We start from the raw sequence: 21,670 nt of genomic DNA on the forward strand, positions 1-21,670 counted from the left end.
TAACTCATTATCTCCATCTATCGACGCTTTCAAAAAATGTTGAGTCGACTGAGACCATCATTGCCAGGACTAACACAGACCACCTAGCCTCCTGTCCTTTCCGAATTGAAACTGAAATAGTTCGACTTTCCGCATGACCTTTGCCCTCTGACTGATTGTTATGTTTCTTAGATCGCTAAATTGATCCACGCTCAAATATCATATTCCGCTAACATAGAGACAACTTTTGTTCTACCACAAATATCAAGTTATCTGCAATTCCATCTTATTCTTTTCTTGGCCATCGATGTTTAATGTATTGAGTATAATTTACTGTTGTCAGTTCCAAAGAGAGTGGATCGTATTAGAAAGGCTCAATCGTTTCCGTTTTTAGATCCGTAACATCATGGGCCGAACTGAACCCCAATAACAAGACACAACAACAATATAGGGTAATTATAATGTAACTACAAGTAAGCATATTCATAAGGTACAATTCAATATATCTTACCGGAATTTACACATTTTTAGTTATCTTATTGAATGAATATAAACCCCGGTATATTAGGAAACCAAAAATAGTGTCAATTAAGTAGAGTGGAAACATAGTGATGATATGGTGGACAAGGTAGTATTATGAACAAATAAATGAACGAAAACGTTACAGTTACAAACATGGCCTCGTATGGTGTTTTTATAAACTAAAGATTCCTTTGTACTTGTTCATTGCTTGATTTAGAATTCCAAACAAAATATGTTTATTCGTGCTCATCTAATACTTCTTGATTAGATGGAGTTATTCCTGGGATTCCTAGTTCGTACCATAATTCAAACACTCATTGGCGTCGCGATGGAATGGTTAGACATACATTCAGATTTTGATGCTTTTGAGGATTTGTGGTGTTCGTTATAGATCTTCTAGGCCTGATGACTTTCCGGGATCCGTAGCTCTGGACAGACCTCTGCTTCACTGGGTGGACCTAAAGTTACTAGTCACAGAGCACATGGCAATTGTGATGGTCTAACATCAATTGGTTCAAGATCTCAATCAAAAACCAAAATAAAGAACCGACTCGATTTACGCTTCGTGTATCTGGAAGCCCTGATCCTGCTTCCCGTGGCCTCGCCGGCGTAGGTATAGCATTGAGTCCTAGGGCAGAACTAGCTCTCTTAGAGTGGATCCCAGTAGACAGTCGTTTGTGCGCTGTCCGACTAAACGGAACAATAAGGACTCGGAAAGATTGGGACACTCGTCGTTGCCTCTTCGTCGTCTCTGTCTATTCTCCCACTGACTGCAGCTCAGATGATGTAAAAGATGAGTTTTACAGAAAGCTTTCGGACCTTCTCCGAAAAGCTAAGCGCTCGGATGTAGTAATAGTGGCCGGTGACTTTAATGCTCAAGTAGGTAAACTAAGCGATAGGGAAAGACACCTAGGTGGATCTTATGGTGTCGTGGCTCAAAGAACAGATAATGGCGACCGTCTGTTGCAGCTATGCTCAGATAACCACCTGTTCCTTGCAAATACTAACTTTAAACATAAGGAAAAACATCTTTTAACATGGAGACCCCCTAATTCTTCCCAACGTTGGACCCAAATAGATCACATCGCTATCAGCCACCGATGGAGGGGCTCGATAGAAGACTCGCTCATTCTGGAGCACATGCCTAGATTCAGATCATGCTCTAGTGCGAGCGCGTATTTGCTTGCGTCTTACTGGACGTAGGAAAGACGCTGCAAGGAAACCTCTTAGGGGCCTACTTAATGATAGTCAAGCTAAGAGTATATTTCAGGAACAACTAGGAAAACAGTTAGGCATCCATGTATGTGATGCCCACCCCGAGGCAGCATGGAATGATATCCGAAAAGCTGTGGAAACAGCAGTGATATCTGCTAGTAAGGTAAACCAGAAGGTTAGGCAGCAACACTGGATCTCAGCAGCATCTATCTCACTGATAGATACTCGGAAACTCATTCCACCTGGCTCTGAACATAATGAAAAGCGGAGTCAGTTTAAGCGCAAGCTGACAAGAAGTCTACGCAATGATCGCGAACAGTGGTGGGTGGCGAAAGCAAGAGAGATGGAAAAGGCAGCGGCAATAGGTAATAGCAGACAATTGTTCAGACTCGTTAAGGAAACCGGAATTAGGAACCCGACTGTTAGCGAAACAATCTCAGAGAAAGATGGACATATTATTCATTCTCAATCCAGGAGATTGGATCGATGGGCAGAACACTTTAGGGATCAGTTCAACTGGCCTTCAGCCACACTTCGGTTTCCCACGATCTCTAGTCAACCTGAATGGCAAGTTAATGTAGGTCCTCCGTCCCTTTACGAAGTTGAAAAAGCCATAGGAAATCTGAAACGAGGGAGAGCAGCAGGCCCTGACAGGTTTACTCCTGAGATTTTTAAGGATGGCGGTCCAGTATTAGCAATGAGATTAACCGAGGTCTTAGGTAGAATTTGGGAACTGGACGTAATCCCATCTGACTGGTTTCAATCACTGATTGTGCCAGTCTATAAGAAAGGACAAAAGTCCTCTTGTGACAATCACAGAGGGATCAGTTTGACTAATATAGTGTCTAAAATATTAGCCTCAATAATACTTCGACGCCTAATCAAAGCTCGTGAAGAGCAGATTAGAGAAAACCAGACTGGTTTTCGACCTGGACGTGGTTATATAGATCAGATATTCACACTACGTCAGGTTCTAGAACACAGACACACATTCAGGCGCCCCACAATCGTATTATTTCTCGACCTTAAGGCGGCATTCGACTCTGTAGATCGTGAGGTTCTATGGCATTGTTTGTCACTGAAAGGAGTACCAAAGAAGTACATTAACCTTATAAAGGCTCTCTACTCGAACACAACTGGTAGAGTGAGAGCTTGTGGCGAACAGTCATCAGAATTGATTACCTCAAGTGGTGTTCGTCAGGGCTGTCCACTCTCCCCATTCTTGTTCAACTTTGTGGTCGACGTACTTTTAGAGATAACACTCTCCTCATCTAAATTTACAGGGGTTGAACTTGTACCGGGAGGTTCACTTGTTGACTTAGAATATGCAGATGACATAGTTTTATTTGGTGAAGACGCTGACAAAATGCAGAGTCTTCTGACCACTCTAAGCAGCAATGCAAGCATGTTCGGGATGCGATTCTCTCCCTCGAAATGCAAAATGTTGCTTCAGGATTGGGTTACATCGACACACGAACTAGTGATAGGGAGTGAAGTAGTTGAGTGTGTCGACTGCTTCACTTATCTTGGAAGTCTCATCAGCCCTTGTGGTCTGGTGTTTGACGAAATCTCAGCACGGATACAGAAAGCTCGACTAGCTTTTACCAACTTGCGTCATTTATGGTGTAGGTGAGATATCTGTCAATCAACCAAAGGACGTGTTTACTGTGCAGCAGTTCGTTCCGTCCTACTTTATGGCAGGGAAACATGGCCGGTAAGAGTAGAGGATATTCTCATTTTACTAGTATTTGATCATAGGTGTCTTCGAAGCAGTGCTCGTATATCCTGGGACCATCGAGTAAGTAACGCAGTTTTTAGGAAGCGGGTACTAGGTAAGGGTGGCAAATCAATTGATGACGTAGTGAAACTCCATCAGTTGAGATGGCTGGGACATGTGTTACGTATGCCCAACGACCGACTGCCTCGACGTGCTATGTTCAGTGGTATAGGAGTAGGTTGGAAGAAAGGTAGGGGCGGCCAAACCAAAACATGGCACAAGTCCATGAAGTCACTGACAAGTGAACTGAGTCATGTTGGTAGGTGTAGACTACTTGGTTGGGGACCGCGAGATGATAGCAACCGATGATTAGAGACCCTGAATGACATGGCTCAAAATCGTTTGCAATGGCGCAGGTGCATCCACTCTTTGTGTTCTCCCAAATTCTAATCTTCTGAATTCTTCATGTCCCTTTTTTCCTCTTTCCAAATTTATTTCACTGGATTATACTCTTTAAATAACATCTCCAAACCCTAATCTTCCCGATTACTGCTTATACTCTTATTACCTCTACCACTACGGGATTTGAATCGACAACTGCATCTCTGTGCTAATGTGGTGTGGCAACTCGAACTGATGTACGTACGTACGAGGTTCTACGTTGTTACTGACTGACTGTATTAAGTCATTTTTAACACTCAGTATTATTTGTTAAAAGCAAGGGATAAGTAACAATGATTTATCGATTCACTAATTTATAACGAAACATTGTGATTTCATTATAGTAAAGGGTGAATAATTTTAACCGAATAAATTCAATAGATAAATCTTGGCTATATCTTTGCGAAGATACCATGGATGGTTGATACGTAAATTTGACAACGAATTTCGTCAAACAGAAAGTTGAAGGCACAGTTCATGATAAATTAATTAAGTAAGGAGAGAAATTATAGACTTGGGTAGGAAAATAGTCAGATACAAAGCTAGAAGAATAAAAAAAAGTGAATGTACATGGACATCTGTACACGTTATTCGCATGATTACAATACTTGCGTTGTAGAACTCTGGCTAATGTACACAACAGCACCAACTACATTTATAAAACCAGCTAGTATGAATACAGGAAACCACCTTCCACCAGATGTGATAACTAATTCGGCAGTCAGTGGACCACATACTATTCCAGGTATAGTAGCCTATATATAGTAGAAAATGCAATGAACGATAAGGCAATATAAAAACTAGCTATATTAAATACTATTTCCAAGCCTTATTTGCTACTACATTTAAATTAGAATCACCTTATCTAGAATTTAGACCAGTGTTTCGAGGTAATATACAGCTCAGATAGTAAAAAGCACGCTACAAGTGGTCACTAGAAGTAACATAGGAAAGTGTAGTTGGAAATGCAACAGAGGAAATAATTAACAAGTAGAAGTGAATGGGTTAACGCCGAAACAGCGGTAGTGAATCACTTCACTGAAAAACTTTAATCACAGATTAACTGTGATAACATTCTTCAAAATTCACAAAATCAAAAAAATAATAGTTTATTGAAATTATGTCTGAAACATGAGTTGGCTACGCATCTACGTCTTCACGTTGATGCCTAAGTGTGCACTAATTATCACATGGACAAATTCAGCCCGGAATTTACACAATAAGAATGTGAGTAAACAGAACAACTAAACAGATTCGCACATTAACGCAAAAATTACTGCGGAAAGAAAACCTGAGTTGTAGTCAGATACTGTGATTTAACGACAATCAATAGAATTAATCCTTCCCATCTACTTCGAATACTCACAAAGTTTCAATCGTGAAACTGTATTTACTTACGCTATCACTAATTGCAGTGGCAGAGAAATATTAAATAATAAACCAAAACCTCATCTCACCTTTCTTCACAAAACAGTCATATGTAGCACTGAGTACTTTTGACCACCAGTTCAGACCATTAGACTCAATGACTTCCTGTATGTCATTTCATGATTTAAGTGTACAAAATATTAAATCCTTGGGATATTCGTTCACCCATTCTATCCTCTTTATTTTTTATTTTTAATCGGTTTAGTGGTATCAATTTTCACAAAAAATGAAAGGTGGATGTTTTATTTAACTTCATTTCGTACAACGGTATAAGTTTATTTCAAGACCGTAGAGGAATTTTTACTGAGGGTGAATAATAATCTCTCTGAGAATGATAGAAAGAAAAATTCATTGGAGGATGATCACACAACAACTACAACTTTACTAATAGCATTGATTTTCAGGAGGACGACACGAATATATGATTTAATCGAATTTAAACATTCTATTCTCACGATCCATTGTAGCGGGAGTTACACCAAAGCATGTAGAAAACTGTTTACGTTACTTCTTAGAAACCGACTACATGAGAATTATTTATAACCCAAAACTAATCAAATTTGCATAATATGAAGTCGACAGGTGCTCAGGATACAATAATTCTGTTGATCTATTTCTACTTGAGTATGAACACTAACTAATTATAAACTAAATATGCAAGAAACAACAGCTTTCAATTTCACAGCTTCTAAAAAAAATAACTTTGAGACTCTATTACCAAAGCACGTAGGTGGGCTTTATATCTTTTCTAAAAACATTTACATAAAATACAACCCACTAACCTTGAAATTTTTAAGCACATCTTTTGCTAAGATAGTATGAGATTAATATGCCTGAACAAATTAACGGAGAAACGTTTAATCGATACATTACACACGAATGTAACAGTATTAGTTATTGATGAAAGAGTCAACGATCCAATAAGCGTAGTAAAATATCCCTCAATTATGAAGCACCATTACGTTAACATTTAAGAGGAACGGAATGAACTGATCTCTGTTTATTTAATAATGAGTGAGAATGTTGATAATCAATACAGACAGCAGTATAAAACCAATCATCATTTTTACTCAAGCTTCACTAGCCCGATATTTATAGTTTAAATTTCTTGTGCTTTTTCGATTATTTTAAACCGTAGTACTGATTTTTTATGTTGATAGGCTAAATGTCACTGCAATTAACGATAAACTTTGATGGCCAACATAGGAGATACCAAAAACATACACCAGTATTAAATAGATAAATCTGAATCAGTTTCCAATAAAACAAAATAAAAGCTAATGATACTCACCAAAATATTGCTTATGATAAATGTGGTGCCTGCATGATTAGGTGCAACCTCTACATGATTACATAAATGTCCAGCAGAATTGAAGGCGGAAAATGTCATAGACACAGAAATCAGGCTAAATCAGATGAATTGAATCAAAGTAAAAGATCGAAAAAAGAATATAATACACTCATAATATTTTGATACTGACAGCAATATCGTGAATGCCATATGATAAACGATAATTTTATAAACTTTTCAGGTATATTTACAGCTGATGCTAGTGGTAAAACTACAGAAAATAAATTCTGTTAGATGAGTTCTGTTGGAAAGTCAACAAGAAAATACTATTTCATGACAAGTAATCAAATCATCTTATAATAATATGCATTTTTATAAGATGTGATAATGAAACTTACCTCACTTAGGAATACATAATTCAGTGATGGTTTACAGCAAGCATACTAAGTGGGATTCACAGTTATCACACACATTTGGATCTAATTTACTGAGCTAATTTTTATTTACGTTAAGGACTGAATAAAAGATAAGTCATTTTACCATGAACTCGCAAAAACTGAAATTTCTTTACAGGAAGGCTTCTAAGTGTTTTTTTAAAATCTACATTTATGTTCGAGCTTATTAACAGTATCAATTTCTAAATATTTAACATTGACGAACAATACTGACTAAAGAAAAACAAAACAATTTTTCATGATATGTAAAAATTTGAACAATTGGAAAATATAGCAAAAGAATGTTGTACAAATCATAAGGCTACAGACGGATTTAAAAGATTTCTGTACCAACATTTTGCAGTTTACACTCAGTGAAATAATAATCAAAATCTAGAAGTAATTACTCATAAATGATAGGGAATACCAACTGACAACACAAAAATAATTCATAGGAACGCTATATGAGAATATTCATTCAATTCAGTCCCGTAAAAAAGTCAACACCTGATAATATTTTATGTTTATCGAAGAAAATCCCAGCATCATGCTACGTTTTTTTAAGGCAAAAGGGAAAAACTAATTTCTGTTTACATGAATGATACATATTGTACACAGGAATATACAGACAAGCATACCCATGAAGTACTGTAGATTTACCTTATTTTTTTATCGTTGTATCAAATTCACATATTCCGATGAAAACTAAATGACTGTAGGGTTACGCATATGTGATTGCATGTTAGTGTCAGAATTGTAATAAAATTTCTCCATCATGGAGTCTTTCGGATCAGATGTTTTAACTATAATGTCATCACGCTTCATTACAACCTCATGAACGACGATTTTCCTATAAATACAAATAACCCATTCCGCCCAGCTTGAATTTGACTGGTCATCTTCACTTTTTGAATGAAACACACTTCATTGGCTTTTACATAGATTAAATCTCAATTAAAAACCTGGTGTCCAGAGTATCGCATTGCAAAAATTCTCTTATTTCCCATAATGCATTTGGACACAAGTTACGCCATACTTGAAGAATTTGCATTTCCCCTTGGATAATTGCAGAAAATAACATCATTGCTAAGTTTCACCAAGTGCTACTCGAAAATGAATGTTAACGTCCCCTTCAAAAAAGAACAATGTTATAGCTATTAGTGGATAATCGCCATCAACCTTAAGAAAATATTCAGGCTACCTATAAAGGAGCCATAAAGGATTATGAAGTGAAGAATTGATTTTGAAAGTGACTTATTCGGACAAGTAGTTTGGAGTGTCGTAGTGAAAATGAATTCCATTGACACTTTGATAAGAGGTCAGTCAGTCAGCTACAACGTAGGACCAGGCACATATATGCATCGGTCCAAGTTGCCATACCTCATTTACACAACAAGATGGACACCGGATTCATAAAAGTAGTTAATTCAGAGGTGGCAATATATAAAAGAAAGATTGCAATAAAGAAATAGTACAGGAAGAAAGAATTAGTTCGTAGAAAGAAAGATATGAAGCGACTTTAATCTCTTAGTTTAAGGGAAGACAGAGAGTGTATACACCGACGCCATTGTGATCGATTCTGAGCCATGTCACCAACAGTCTCCAACTATTGGTTACGATAGTCACGCGGACCCCAACCAAGTAGTCTGCATCTGCCAACATGGCTCAGACTAGAGGACACAGAGATCGTTTGATAGTCAACAGATTACGCCAACTTTAGAAGCAGAGGCAAAATGAAATGCATAGATGAATAGCGAAAACTGCCCTGAAAGGTAATACGATGTGGTCAAAGAATATAAATGAAATCAGAATACTGTAAGTATCTGAACTAGCGATATTTTAACATCAATACCGTTGTGGCGAAATTTTTGGTTACACAGTGATGAAAAGAGTCACACTGCTTTAGGTAAAGATGATAAATTCGTGGTGCTGCAAGCCTTTAGACATCGATATAGTTCGATAACAGGTCATAACCCACAACCACCTATCTAAAATAAAGGTTTCTAGTGTTTTTTTGGAGTAGGAATGTGCCAGGAAGCATCAGAAAATTCAAGCTAAAACAAATTATTATTCCATGCAGGAAGACTTAAGCGTACCTCAAAATTAACTTAAGTGGCGCAAAGTTATACGTTAGCTCGTCCCTTAGTTTTACTTCAACCTAACCTTTTACTATTTACCATTGTTCCTTTCACTGTTTCTACAAAAAACCCGATAATTTGTGGAACTCTTCAACGTTGATTTTTGTTGACTAACAAAACAGTTCTAACCACTGTATGTTTCCCTGAAACAAAACTATACTTTTTGAGCATATTTAGCAGAGAAAAACAGAACCTGTAACAAGTAGCCATAAATTTCAATGGAAACTAAGAATGTATAAGAAATAGTCATAAGTGATGCTATGAGTAAAACTTAATGTTTTTAACTTTTACATTGAATATATATAGACAAAATTGATATGACTGTCAGTACCAAATTATATATAATATCTGATGCGCACGATACATGGATAGCAGATACTAAGTAACAGCATTACATGGACTGTGCAAACGAAAATAATTTAATAACTTTGGGAAAGCACAACATTTCCGAAGAGTACAACCAAAATAGCGAGATCATGTGGTAGTTCGTTGCAACTAGTGCAGGGAATTTTGGGTGGAATCGAAAGAAAATTATGGACGTACGTTACATGCCTGTTGGGAAATTTGAAGACAGATGTCTTATTTTAAAATGTTTTAATTAAATACAAAAAGGATATTCGTAAAGTTATTAGGATCGTGATTAATCTAATACCGGAAAGAAATACATAGAAGACACATTGATAATAATGCTGGAAAAGATGGAACTTGACAGCATTAAGTAAACTAACTGTGGTATTAGCAAGCAGATTTATTTAGATACTCCCTACCTGAAGGAGTGTTGCAAAACGCTATTCCAATTCAATATTCCAGAGATAACGAGAAAATTACAAATAAAAATCTAAAAACTCACACAATAGCTGATGTTACACTGCTTGATAGGGAAAACAAAAAAAGTACCACACCTGGACCAAGAAGACCAATAGATGACATTAAGCGTCGAACAGTTAGTACAGTGAACTGCCGTTTAGTTAAGTAATTCGCTAGCCGTCCGGCGACTGAAAGGAAAGAATCGGTTTAGCGTAAAAAAACAAAATATCTTTTACGACAGGTGAATTTGAATAAGTAGACGCACTTCAGATTTCTATTAAGGAAATTTACAATTTTGCGTTACGTCGATTTTCTTATGAATAAAGTAAAATAAACATGCAGCAGGATCACCACTGGCTTCTGTTCTGAGCCATATCTGATAACGTCTCTAGCCACTGTGTGGCACCATCTGTAAGACTACAACCAGGAAGTTGTGGAAGACCGACAGAAACCAGTCCTGTACAGCTTTCATACCGCGACACCATGTCATACATTGACCACCTCTCCGCTTTTCCCAACCAGTCCCAGCGTCGGCAAATAATGCACGACGTGGAATTCTCTGGGACGACATTCGTAGAACATGTCCAAGCCACCGAAGTTGATGTTTCAAGATAGTGACACCAATTGAATTATCGTCTCTGTGCGCGAACACACGATGCTGAACCTCTGCAGTACTAACATGGTGTTGTCACTGGATGTCAGAAATCTTTCGGAGACAACGATGATCAAACACAAACAGTCATCTAACATCCTCAACTCGGAGAGGCCAGGTTTCACAAGCATAGGGCAGAACTGCTCTCACCGACGCGTTGTAGATCCGACCGTTTACAGCCAGGCTGACATCACGAAGGCACCGAAGTCGGCGAAAATTGGCATAAGCCTCTCTGGCTTTCACCATACGTGCATTGATCTCATCACTCACACCACCACCAGCACTTATGCAGCTACTCAGATACACGAACTTCTCGACTACTTCTATCTGCACACTGCCCAGAGTGAGTGCAGAATCAGGGTCCTGGCAGTCTTGTAAAAGTACTTTGCACTTCGAAGGTGAGAAGCACATACCATACCTACAGACATTAATTGCTAACTGTTTAAGTGTGGATTGCATGGCTTGGGTATTATCGCGCGGTAAGACAATATCATCCGCATACTCAAGGTCGAGAATTCTTTCTTCAGGGAACAGATCCACATCGCCATTACTTACATCCATCAGAGCTGTTTCTAGAACGTCGTCGATAGCAAACTTGTAGAGGAATGGTGAGATTGGGCAACCCTGTCTAACCCCACTGCTTGGATGGAACAATGGAGAAAGGTGGTTGTATGCGCTCACTCTACCTGAGGTGTTTGGATATAGGGCTTTTAAGATGTTAATAAACTTCTCAGGCATACTCTTTTTCAATAGACAATCCAAGAGAACAGTCCCGTCCAACGAATCGGAGGCGGCCCTGATGTCAAGAAACACTACGATTGCTCCTGGAACTACTCTACCCATCGTGCAAGACGTCGTTTGATGTTAGTGATTAACATCCCTTCATCCTCATAAATTGTTTCGCTCACACCAGACTTCTTGCTGCCAGTGTCTTGGATGAGTTGAAAGAGCTCCCGGCAGTTACCAGATGCAGCTGTTGCTTCAAACTCATTGGAACGCTCCGACCACCAGACTTCTCGGTCCTGACACAAGCTTTTCCCAATTTCATTACGTAACAGTCGTCGTTTGTAGTCAAACTCACAGTCACCCAGAGTAGACCGACGGGCTTCAGTGAATTGTAAGGAGCCAGAAGAAACCCAGTGCTTACAAGCGGGACGTTGCGCGAAGCCGCAAGCGACTTTACTCGCCATTTTCATGGCGTCATGCAATTGCAGCCAATGTTCATCTATACGTTTCGGTGGATTGCTAGCTAGCCTAGAAGGTAGCTCGGTTTGACATTTAGTTGCAACCAATTTGCTGACATCGATCCGTTTAGGACGATGAATTTGTTGACCACTGAAAAGTAAGATAAGATTAGCGCAAACAAGTGCATGACCAGAGTCCTGATAGGTAAGGAGCCTGTAAAAGACTCAATGCTTCTGAGCAGGACGCTTCACGAAGCCAAAAGTGACTTTGCTCTCCCTTTTCATAGTGTCATGCAGAGCGGTCATTTCTTATCCATACTTTTCAGTGGGCTAATACCTAGCCTTGAATCATGTTTGGTTTGATATTTAGTTGCAACAGAAGCTGTAACTAGTTTAGTGATAACGATCCGTTTAGGACAATGAATTTGTCGGCCACTGAAACGCAAGGTAACATTAGCGCAAACAAGTGCATGATCGGAGTCCAGATAGGTACTGCAAAAGGAGTGGCAGTCTTGTACACAACCACGCCAGCGGTAGCTAATCGCGATGTGATCAATCTGAGTCCAGGCTTGAGATGCAGATGGAGGACACCAGGTGGCACATCGGTGATGACTGTGCTGAAAGTTAGTGCTAGTCAAAAATAGGTTGTGGTCTGCGCACAGTTGCAGTAGACCGTTTTCATTATCTGACCTGCGACTAACAAGTTCCCATCGGTCACCTAAACGACTCTTTTCTGTGCCTGGACGCCCGACCTGGGCATTCACCAAGTCTCCGGTTAGTACTACAATATCTGTCGAACGCACTTTCTGTAGAAGAACTGTTTCACTTATTTATTTTAACACATAGATATTGGTACAAGGAGGCACCAAATACATATGCGCCACACAAATCTCATTTGATATGTGCGAGGGCTGTGATACTGCGCGGGTGCCCAAACCGAAGCAGGTGGTTTTCTTGGGGGACCACACCCGGAGCCTTCGACCTGAATTTCTGACCCACAAAGAAGTGGAGCAACGTTAGGAGATGCAGTCGCATGGTAGCCGGTGACCAACGATTGGTTCATACGCCATTTGTTCCTTCAGGATACTGGAACCCATGTTCACTATTAGTTTGGAATCAGGGTTTCCCAACTCCCCTAGAGGGATTCTCCGTGTCCATCAACCCCGTTAAAGCACCAAAAATTCGCTTTTCGTCCTCTCAATTTCGTAAAAACCTCCGCCGCGATGAGGTAGTGGATAGGACTTCCATAGCGGTGGTCGTACGCGTGGCTATATGACAGCATTTCGAGAGAGAGTGGACTCTCCCCAACATCGGTCGTACCAGGGCATTTAGGGGTAAGGAAGTTCTCATACGTGAAGGCATCCGACCAATCAATCACTGATCTACAATGTGTGGAGAATCGTAAACATCATGAAAGTCACTACAATCAGAGAGTGAAAATCCGAGATAACATAGTTCGAAATCATTCTGAATTCTTTCTTTTTCTCAGAATATTTTAAAAACATTTATTCACGGTTTGGTTTTTAGTTGGTTTTAACCTTTTTTTGTCCTCTAACTATTAATGCAGATGAATTACTGTTTGATACGATTGTAGAAGCTCAACTCACTGTGCAAAACAAGGAAATAGACTTCGATTATCTTAATAAGTTCTGGAAACAATACAAACTGGTGGCACTTAACAGTGACTTCTGTAAACGAGGTTTATTGTCTGATTTAACACGAGGTACATAAATTAAATGCGATTATATCCAGTTAATTGGGACTAGGGATGTTTTCTATAAAACCTAAACGTCAGCATCACTAGTGGAAACGAAAACGTGTTGGTTAGGTAGGTAAGTGATATTAGAATAGGGTAAAACGTAAAACGTATCGATTTTTACGGAGCTCTTCTGTTGCTCGAGAGTGGGTAACGAGAAATATCTGAATCGCTTTACTTGTTTTTGATGTACATAAAACCAAATAAAGCTACTTGGTCGGCATATCTAGACGAGTGAACAATTAGTTAATGGTCATCTGATATCAATAGCAGATAGAATTTCAAAGTTTACTTCGTATTTCAAAAAATCCGACAAGTAATTAAAACCCATGAGACAGGAAGATATGTAGTACTTTAGGAGTAAATTTCAGACCTCTGACTCTTAAAGCGAGTAGGAGAGTATATGAGGAAGTTCCACACTAAACGTTTACTAATATGTTAACGTGATTTAGAAATACGGAATTCATCCCCAACCTCTCTTGAATCGCACGTTATGAAGTGTCCAAGCATGTATGACGAAAAAATTCATAGATACTAAGAAAGTCTACATATTAGTTAAAAATGTAAACTTACTAACACTCCCAATACAATTACATATATAAGGTATAGCTGTTAGCATTATGGCATATTCAGTAGCTCCCAAATAACGGACTAAGTAGGTCGGTAACCATAGCATTACAATATAATTTGACCAGTTCATACTGAAATGAGCAATGTAAATTGCCCATAATGGCCAGTGTGAAACGAATTCAGTCCAACGAAGAGACGGTTTGGAAGGCTTCATTTGAAAAATCAGCAGAGAAATTTATGATAAGATAAACAAAGTTAATCTTATTGAAACGGCATTATAACAGGGTTTAAGTAAATTCAAACTAACAAAATATCCAAAATCACGAGTTGATTTGTCATATGGTGACATCAGCCTTAGTACTAAATTGTATGATCTTGGGACACACTATTCAACCTTGGGTGATCTGATGTCATCAATGGGTTGACTCAGTTTCCAATTCGGTTTGTTAGTACCTATCAACAAATCATCTTTACAAATATACTTATCAGCATAATATGACCAAATAAACAACTCCTGTAATTTTTTTTATCAATAATAACTGACACAGAAGTGCAGGGTATTTTAGGCGACGATTTCAATAGAAGCAAAAGTATCTTCAAGGTTGTAGATAACTGATGACTGCCGAACAGCATGAAAAGTGGATCAAAAAGATCCTAGCTGGTTAATTTAAAATATTTAACGTAAGATAATATACAAAAATCTGGTCATTATCCGAAATTCATCAAATTTTCAAAAGCCGTTCTATGTTTTTCAACAATGATTGGTCACATAGTATGCAAGTTTATTCAGTGTAATTATTTTGTACATGAAGAATTGTCTCATTTAGTTAAACTCAAGAACAGAACAATCAAAAATAAATGGTTCAGTAATTTCGGCTGTCGATCATTTGGAAATCGTTAGTTAATGTAAATAAATTTAGTCTTATGAGCCGTTAACAATCAGTTAGATCATATAACCAATTACTGACATTCGGTCGATTCAACAGTCAGAGCGTACTTAAAAATGCCATAACCGTTTTTATAACAACAATATTAGTAATTTTGATAGAAACTTTGTAGTAAAGTATTTTTATTTTACTAGCCGTATAAACACCCATCCATCTATTTAATGATATACCTATTCTTATTGACGCGTTTATATCAAATGTGATTGTAAACTAACTAATAATTGGGAAATAAATTCGAATCCTCTAACACACAATGGACATTTCGACTTATTAAATTCATAGATGAGCACAAAAACCTGTGCACAATAATAATAATAATAATAATAATAATAATAATAATAATAATAATAAAGAAACAATACGGACACTCAACAGAAATAATTGAACATAAGACCACGATTTCGTGTCGTGGCTGGATCGGGTTAAAATTTAATTTACGATTGCTAGGTAGTTTAAGGAAAAGGTAATGAAAGTCATAACATATTTCTATGTTCTATTCACAAATATACATATGTATACCAAGGGTGGACATAAAAAGAAAGGTTGGTGTTAATCCTGAAATAGAATCAGTCTTTAAAATCTAATTGTCGATTTAAAGAGGATTAAAAACCAACAATAATGACACAAATCCGGACATCAGATCAACGACATAAGGGTCGATAGCTGCGTTGTAAACAAGAAAAGCAGGGAAAAACTTAGAGCTGCTGTACTCTACTAGTTAGAAAATGAGATTTGTCTCAGTACAGGACAATTATTTAAGGGGATAACTATAGACAGAAAATATTGGAAAGACGTTAAATCAGAAGCATCAGATTTAACGATTATCAGATATGAGGAATACATGATTACAGTATGCCAGTTGATGGGATCTCACGATTATTGAATTTAACCATAAACATACACTAGTTGAATAATTTCAAGGGCTATTAGGGAGGACTGAGAACACTAACGTACTTACAACTCGATAGTTCACGAGTAAATTAACGCTGGTTAGTAACTGGAAACCATTAAATGACTGTAAAGCTTCATATAACACTATTTTTAGATAGATGACTGAATTTCAAGAGTGAAATGAAATTCACGATAAATCCAGAATGTTATAAGTTATCTGAAGATAAAAACTATTTGTAGTGAGTCCAAATAAAAACTCTTCAAACATTATCAAAAGACAATGAATTCATGAAAAAAGGGGTTCCCACACTATGGAATATGCTTTCCTCATTCTCATAACTTTCCTCTATTTAGAGAGCTGACCCAAGTAATGAATAATTCAGTTAGTCCCCTAGATTGAAAGCATTTATTTTTTTTGAGTAACTTATTTAATCAGTGAAACAAAGGCTAAAAGGATTGATATGAATCAAGGTTCGTGCAGTAGCGAAAAGTTTCTTCCCATCAATATTTCCTCCTTTATTTTAACATGTATTTGTGAAATGAAATAGCTGATTGTGACAAGCACTCCCTTTGAGTCATTGACTTGAAATTATATTTACATGTTAGCTGGTGCTGTGAAAAAGTTTGTACCATAAAGTTATCGGAATATTCATCTTTGATTTAGAATGTGAGTTTGCTCACTACTTTATGTGCATTTGAAGGGCTAGGTCTTAAAAACATTTTCCGTTAAATTCACATACTCATACTTAGTTTCAGTAACTTAAGGTCTCATGAAATAGATTAACTTGGCATTTATTTCCCAAGGACCTCAATACGCTAATAAAAACGAACGATATAAAGGTCTTTTTATCTGATTCCGATAATTGTCGAACTAGTTTACAGCTGTCTAAACTAACTACAAAAATCTTCCAGGTGTATCCACGAATTATTAACGCACAGATAGATCGAGTTTACAGAAAAAAGAGGTAATCTGGAGACAATGAGTCTTCTGTGGAATTAACTTAGTAGCGATAGATGAAAATATACTTATCTATTGGGTTTTTATCAGTTTGACAATGTATATGATATAATCTGCACCTTTTCCGAGTCGATAACCGAAGGGAAAAAATAGAGGAGTTAAAACTTACCTGAGATTGTTGAGCAGGCAACTCAATTCGTGACTCAGCTCTTCTAACAACGTTAAAGACAGGGATCCAGAAACAAATCCACACAAGACCAATAAAACCAAATATGAAAAACGAATGAGACCAAATTAAGTGAGGGCAAACCAAGGTAGCTACTGTTTGACCAACAGCACCAAATGTGACCATATAACTGAAAGATCGACTGCGTTCTTCAACAGGCACAACATAAGAAAATATGTGGAATACCGTAGGAAGACCTATATTAGACGACGAAAAACAAATATTGTGACTACACGGAACATTACTAAGTAAGCATATATTACATATCAATATATTGCAATAACTTAGGCTTTCAAATGAACTTTTGATTAAGGTGGATGAGAAATTATTCATTTTAGATGATGAGATCGATTTGCTACAACGACATACCAGATAAGCTCTAGAGAAATTTTTCTTCTAATAAAAGGTATTTGACATACAAAGCAACCAATAATAATAGTAAGAAATGATGGGTAAACAGTTCCAGGTAGAGTTATACCACAGGATATCGAACGTCAGGCTTTGAAATATTTTGTAATAACACTCATTGTGTGCAGGTAATTTGACTTTTCAGCACAATATAATTTATTGTTTGTTATGAACCTGTTTGGTCTAGCTGAAGATTGGTACATGGTGAAAGAAGTAAGAATTTTTTAAGAATCAAATGTATTTTACAATACCATGTTATTGAGTTGTATATAAACATGACGTTGAAAACCCTATCCTGTGGTAGAAATTTCAGACCACTTATCCTTCAAAAAATATATTCCAAATGATGGAAACAACAATACTTTTACATACCATAAAGAATCTCTTAACAGAATGAGATTGGGAATATGCATAACTCTGCCTGACGCTAATAGGCTTGCTTTGTGGGTAGGATACAAGCGATAACTGTTTATAATTAATGATTTATTCAACTAATCCTTTCGTAACTGATTTCTCCAAATCAAATATGTTAAGCTATAGAACATCATTTAGATCTTTTAACAACCAAATTTTCATTCAGATTTGAGTTTTGATTATGATTTTCAATTTTAGATCGACAAAATATCTTTCTTACCTATTCCTTCTCTTAAGCCAAGTAGTATACGCACAGTTATCAGAGAGCGAATAGAGTGAGCAAAGAATGGAGTGAGGAGGGATGACAATGACCAGAATGCGATGGCAAAACTAAGGATCAGACCTCCACCATATCGTCTTGCTGCTCTTTCACCTATAATCTAGTTTAAATTAAAAGCAAAGAACTGGTAGTGCTTACCATACTTCCAAGATAGCCTACAGAAAACGAACTCAGAACTAATCCATATTGGTGAAGATTCCAGCCAAAGTGATTCGATATGGGAATTATAACAATAGGCATGATAACTCGATCAGCTGCGTTAATGAAGTTCGCCAAACAACAAAGGAAAACTATCTTCCAAACATAACTTGGCTCGTTAAGCCACTTGAATACGTTGTATGTGGGTAGAAAGTTGAGGCAATTCAAGTAATACATGTTTCTACTTGTATGTATAATTTTTATACAGTTGTTAATATATAAATACTAAGGATTCACTGCATTTGAAAATCAAACACTATAGATCATGTTTTAGGAGCTGAGGAAAAATGAAAAGGATTTAGCAACAAAAAAGATGATTGATGAATTAGAGCACGAAATGAAAGACTTATATGATAGTCGGACTCTAAATAGTTGGTGGAAAAAAACTGCAGGTGTTGTAGATTACTTTCTAAAATAATTAAGTGCAATTGTTAATTCTGGTTTCGATTAGTACGTTAACAAATACTGGTTTCACACTAGTGAGAAATCAGTCAATCACAAGAAACGTAGAATGCACCACATATGTGCATCGGTTCCAGTTGCGTCACAATATCGACACAGAGACCGAGTTATCAAGACAAATTCCATAGTAAAAGCATTAGTAGAGTGAGTGACAGTACAAAAAATTCGGCATAGAAAATATGATTTGAGACGAAATGTTGAATTCGCGTGGTGAGAAGCTTGAGATAATTTTGAAACTGAAGACCCACGGGAAGACAAAGTAAATGAATCTGTGCCAGAGTGACCGATCCTGAACCATTTCACTTGTCATATCCAGACATTGTTTACAATGATTGGAGATTTCCAACAAAGTAACTTGCATTTACCGACGGTCATTAACTTCGTGAAATGATGACATTTCTTGATTTGGTTGCCTCTACCTTTCTTTTGCCCTACTGTAACACCACCAAAAATTACGTGTCTAGTTAGGTCGGACATACATTACCTCGATCGATGGAGATTCACTACTTTATCAATCATTACGTAATAACCAGAGTCCAACCTTATTGCTGCTCAGCGAAAGATCCCAACATACACTAGCAAAGCTTTGAAGGTATCACACGAATATATCTTCCGAGACAACAACTCACAGCCATAAATTAGAACAGAACAAAATGATGCGCAGTATACTCAACCTTTAGTTATTGAACAGGGATCTCGCGTCTAGGTGATGCAAGCTGGCAAAGGCCAAATGAAATTTCTGAATCCATGTTGGTATTTCATTAGGTACTAACACACTAGGGCTCGAAGGTCTCATCTCTTGGATACTTCTAAGAGTTTTGAATTGCTATACGGCTATCCACTTCTCATCTTCTACGTAGGTGAAACAAAAAGTAATAATTTGGTTTAAAGGCTACGTATGGAATGTTGTACAAGAGTAATATATACTTTCTAACTTCTACTAATAGCCACAAAAGTAAATTCATGGACTGATGATTGTGGATCAAAAGCTTAAAACTGAATAACTAATTACCATATAATCCAGCTCACCATTATCTGAGACGAAATACATCAACCATCGACTACACTCGTGAACTACATTGGGTCGGCGACGGCCAAAATCGGTAAGGTCAAAATATGTCACCAACTGATCCGAGCCATATGAAAGAATATACATATTTGATACTTTCATAGTAACTGATATCAGTGACTAAAGACTACATGATATGAATCCATAAATTGCAAAGGCATATTACTTCCAAGTTTTGCCTTTTAAGTTGATGTTACTATTGTCGCACAACAGAGAGCAATAATTTCTCAAAGTTCTACGTTGTTTACCCGAATTTCAAAGTTTTACTGATGAATTATGGGAGTTAGAGTACAGGCAATATTTTAAGCTTCATAAAACTTTACAAGTGTTTAGGAAGGCATTTTAATTGAATATCAAAACTTAGAGGTTGAAAAGATACGTATTATAAGCCAGTTAAGCTGTTGAGGATTAGCTTCTACAGCTATGAGATCATAGCACATCCTCAGCCTACATAAACCTCTAACTTTCAATAGTGTACAGCCACTGCCAAGGAAGTTCTATTCACTCCCTTATCGAGGCGGGTGTTGTTTATAAAATTGAGAGGACGAAAAGCGAATGTCCGGTATTTTAACCGGGTCGGTGGACCCACCTAGGGAGTTGGAAAACCCTGATTTCAAACCAATGGTGCATATGGGTTCTAATATCCTGAGGGAACAAACGGCAAATGAACTCATTGTTGGTCACCGGCTACCATGGGACTGCATCTCCTAATGTTGCTCCACTGCCTTGTGGACTAGACCTTTAAGTCAAAGGTTCGGGGTGAGGCTCCTTGAAAAGACCACCTGCTTCGGTCTAGGCGCCCGGTTAGTATTCCATCTCTCACACAAATCAATGATAACTATTAATGGCCTAGAACGATCCTAAAATAGACAAGAGCACGTGTTTGCTTCACCATCAGAGATGTTTCCATATGACGCAATATGTTGTTCCTTACTGTGAGAGGTCCTAGGAGCTTAAACCAAGTTAAGAGCAAGCACTGCTTAAAAACCAGTTCTGTGCATATGTGGACAATTTTAAAAGGGACAAACGGCATGAAAACCTGCTGTAGTCAAGGTTTAAGGGGATACATTTCCTTAAAATACTCAATGTATCAGCAACTCCGTGGGCCACCTTGCAAGGATGAGATTGGTGTGCCGCGAAAACATACAACAAATAACTAGTTGATACTTGATCAAGAAAGTTTGCGGTCAAATTTAAAACCATTGGTCGTTTCATTAATAAGGCTAGTATGCACACAACGGGATTAATTAACCTAGACATAGAGAAAATGTAAAATGGATTTAATTGACCAAGAGTGTTGTAGTTTTACATACGCTTCATTTGATCATGAAAACTATACGAGAACTTTAAGAAAAAAACTCAGAGTTGGCCCGGTAGCAGCTAATGTTTCCCACTTTCCTTATAAATAACGTGAGAACTACATTCTCAACGCTACAAAGAGTACATGTATGTGTAGTCATATATGGGAGTTTTAAAAATTTTACTATTATACATCACTTATTTTAAGAATGAGTTCTTTTGAAATTTATGGGGCTTACAGGACTACGAGCATTAATATAAGTGTTGACTTTTGTAATAATATAAGAACGAGATCAATTATTTCAAACACTCAAATGGTAAACAAAGTTTAATCTAAGATATCAAGGAGAATGCGTGGCGAACGACCTAGAACCTCAAAACGGC

General features: G+C 37.4%; 1 protein-coding gene across 3 annotated transcripts; it reads right to left on the reverse strand.

Annotated features, from left to right (window-relative positions):
- Positions 1-2,979: 2,979 nt before the first annotated feature.
- PHT4;4_1 (putative anion transporter 4, chloroplastic) lies at positions 2,980-21,670 on the reverse strand. Of its 3 annotated transcripts, XM_051211098.1 has the most exons (9): positions 21,526-21,670; positions 18,397-18,733; positions 18,199-18,358; positions 17,100-17,353; positions 14,138-14,342; positions 10,016-10,160; positions 7,688-8,157; positions 6,594-6,708; positions 4,155-4,629 (listed from the first exon to the last, which is right to left on the reverse strand). In XM_051211098.1, exons 2-7 carry the CDS (start codon positions 18,631-18,633, stop codon positions 8,148-8,150), a joined length of 1,011 nt encoding a protein of 336 aa, XP_051071134.1. In that variant the 5' UTR covers positions 18,634-18,733; positions 21,526-21,670; the 3' UTR covers positions 4,155-4,629; positions 6,594-6,708; positions 7,688-8,147. The 3 variants fall into 3 exon arrangements, with proteins under 3 accessions (XP_051071132.1, XP_051071133.1, XP_051071134.1); XM_051211096.1 differs by lacking the exon at positions 7,688-8,157 and having other exon boundaries at positions 2,980-4,629; positions 19,948-21,670; XM_051211097.1 differs by having other exon boundaries at positions 2,980-6,708; positions 7,688-10,160; positions 17,100-18,358; positions 19,948-21,670.

This window comes from Schistosoma haematobium, chromosome ZW, assembly GCF_000699445.3.
Source record: "Schistosoma haematobium chromosome ZW, whole genome shotgun sequence".
In the NCBI taxonomy this organism is placed as follows: domain Eukaryota; kingdom Metazoa; phylum Platyhelminthes; class Trematoda; order Strigeidida; family Schistosomatidae; genus Schistosoma; species Schistosoma haematobium.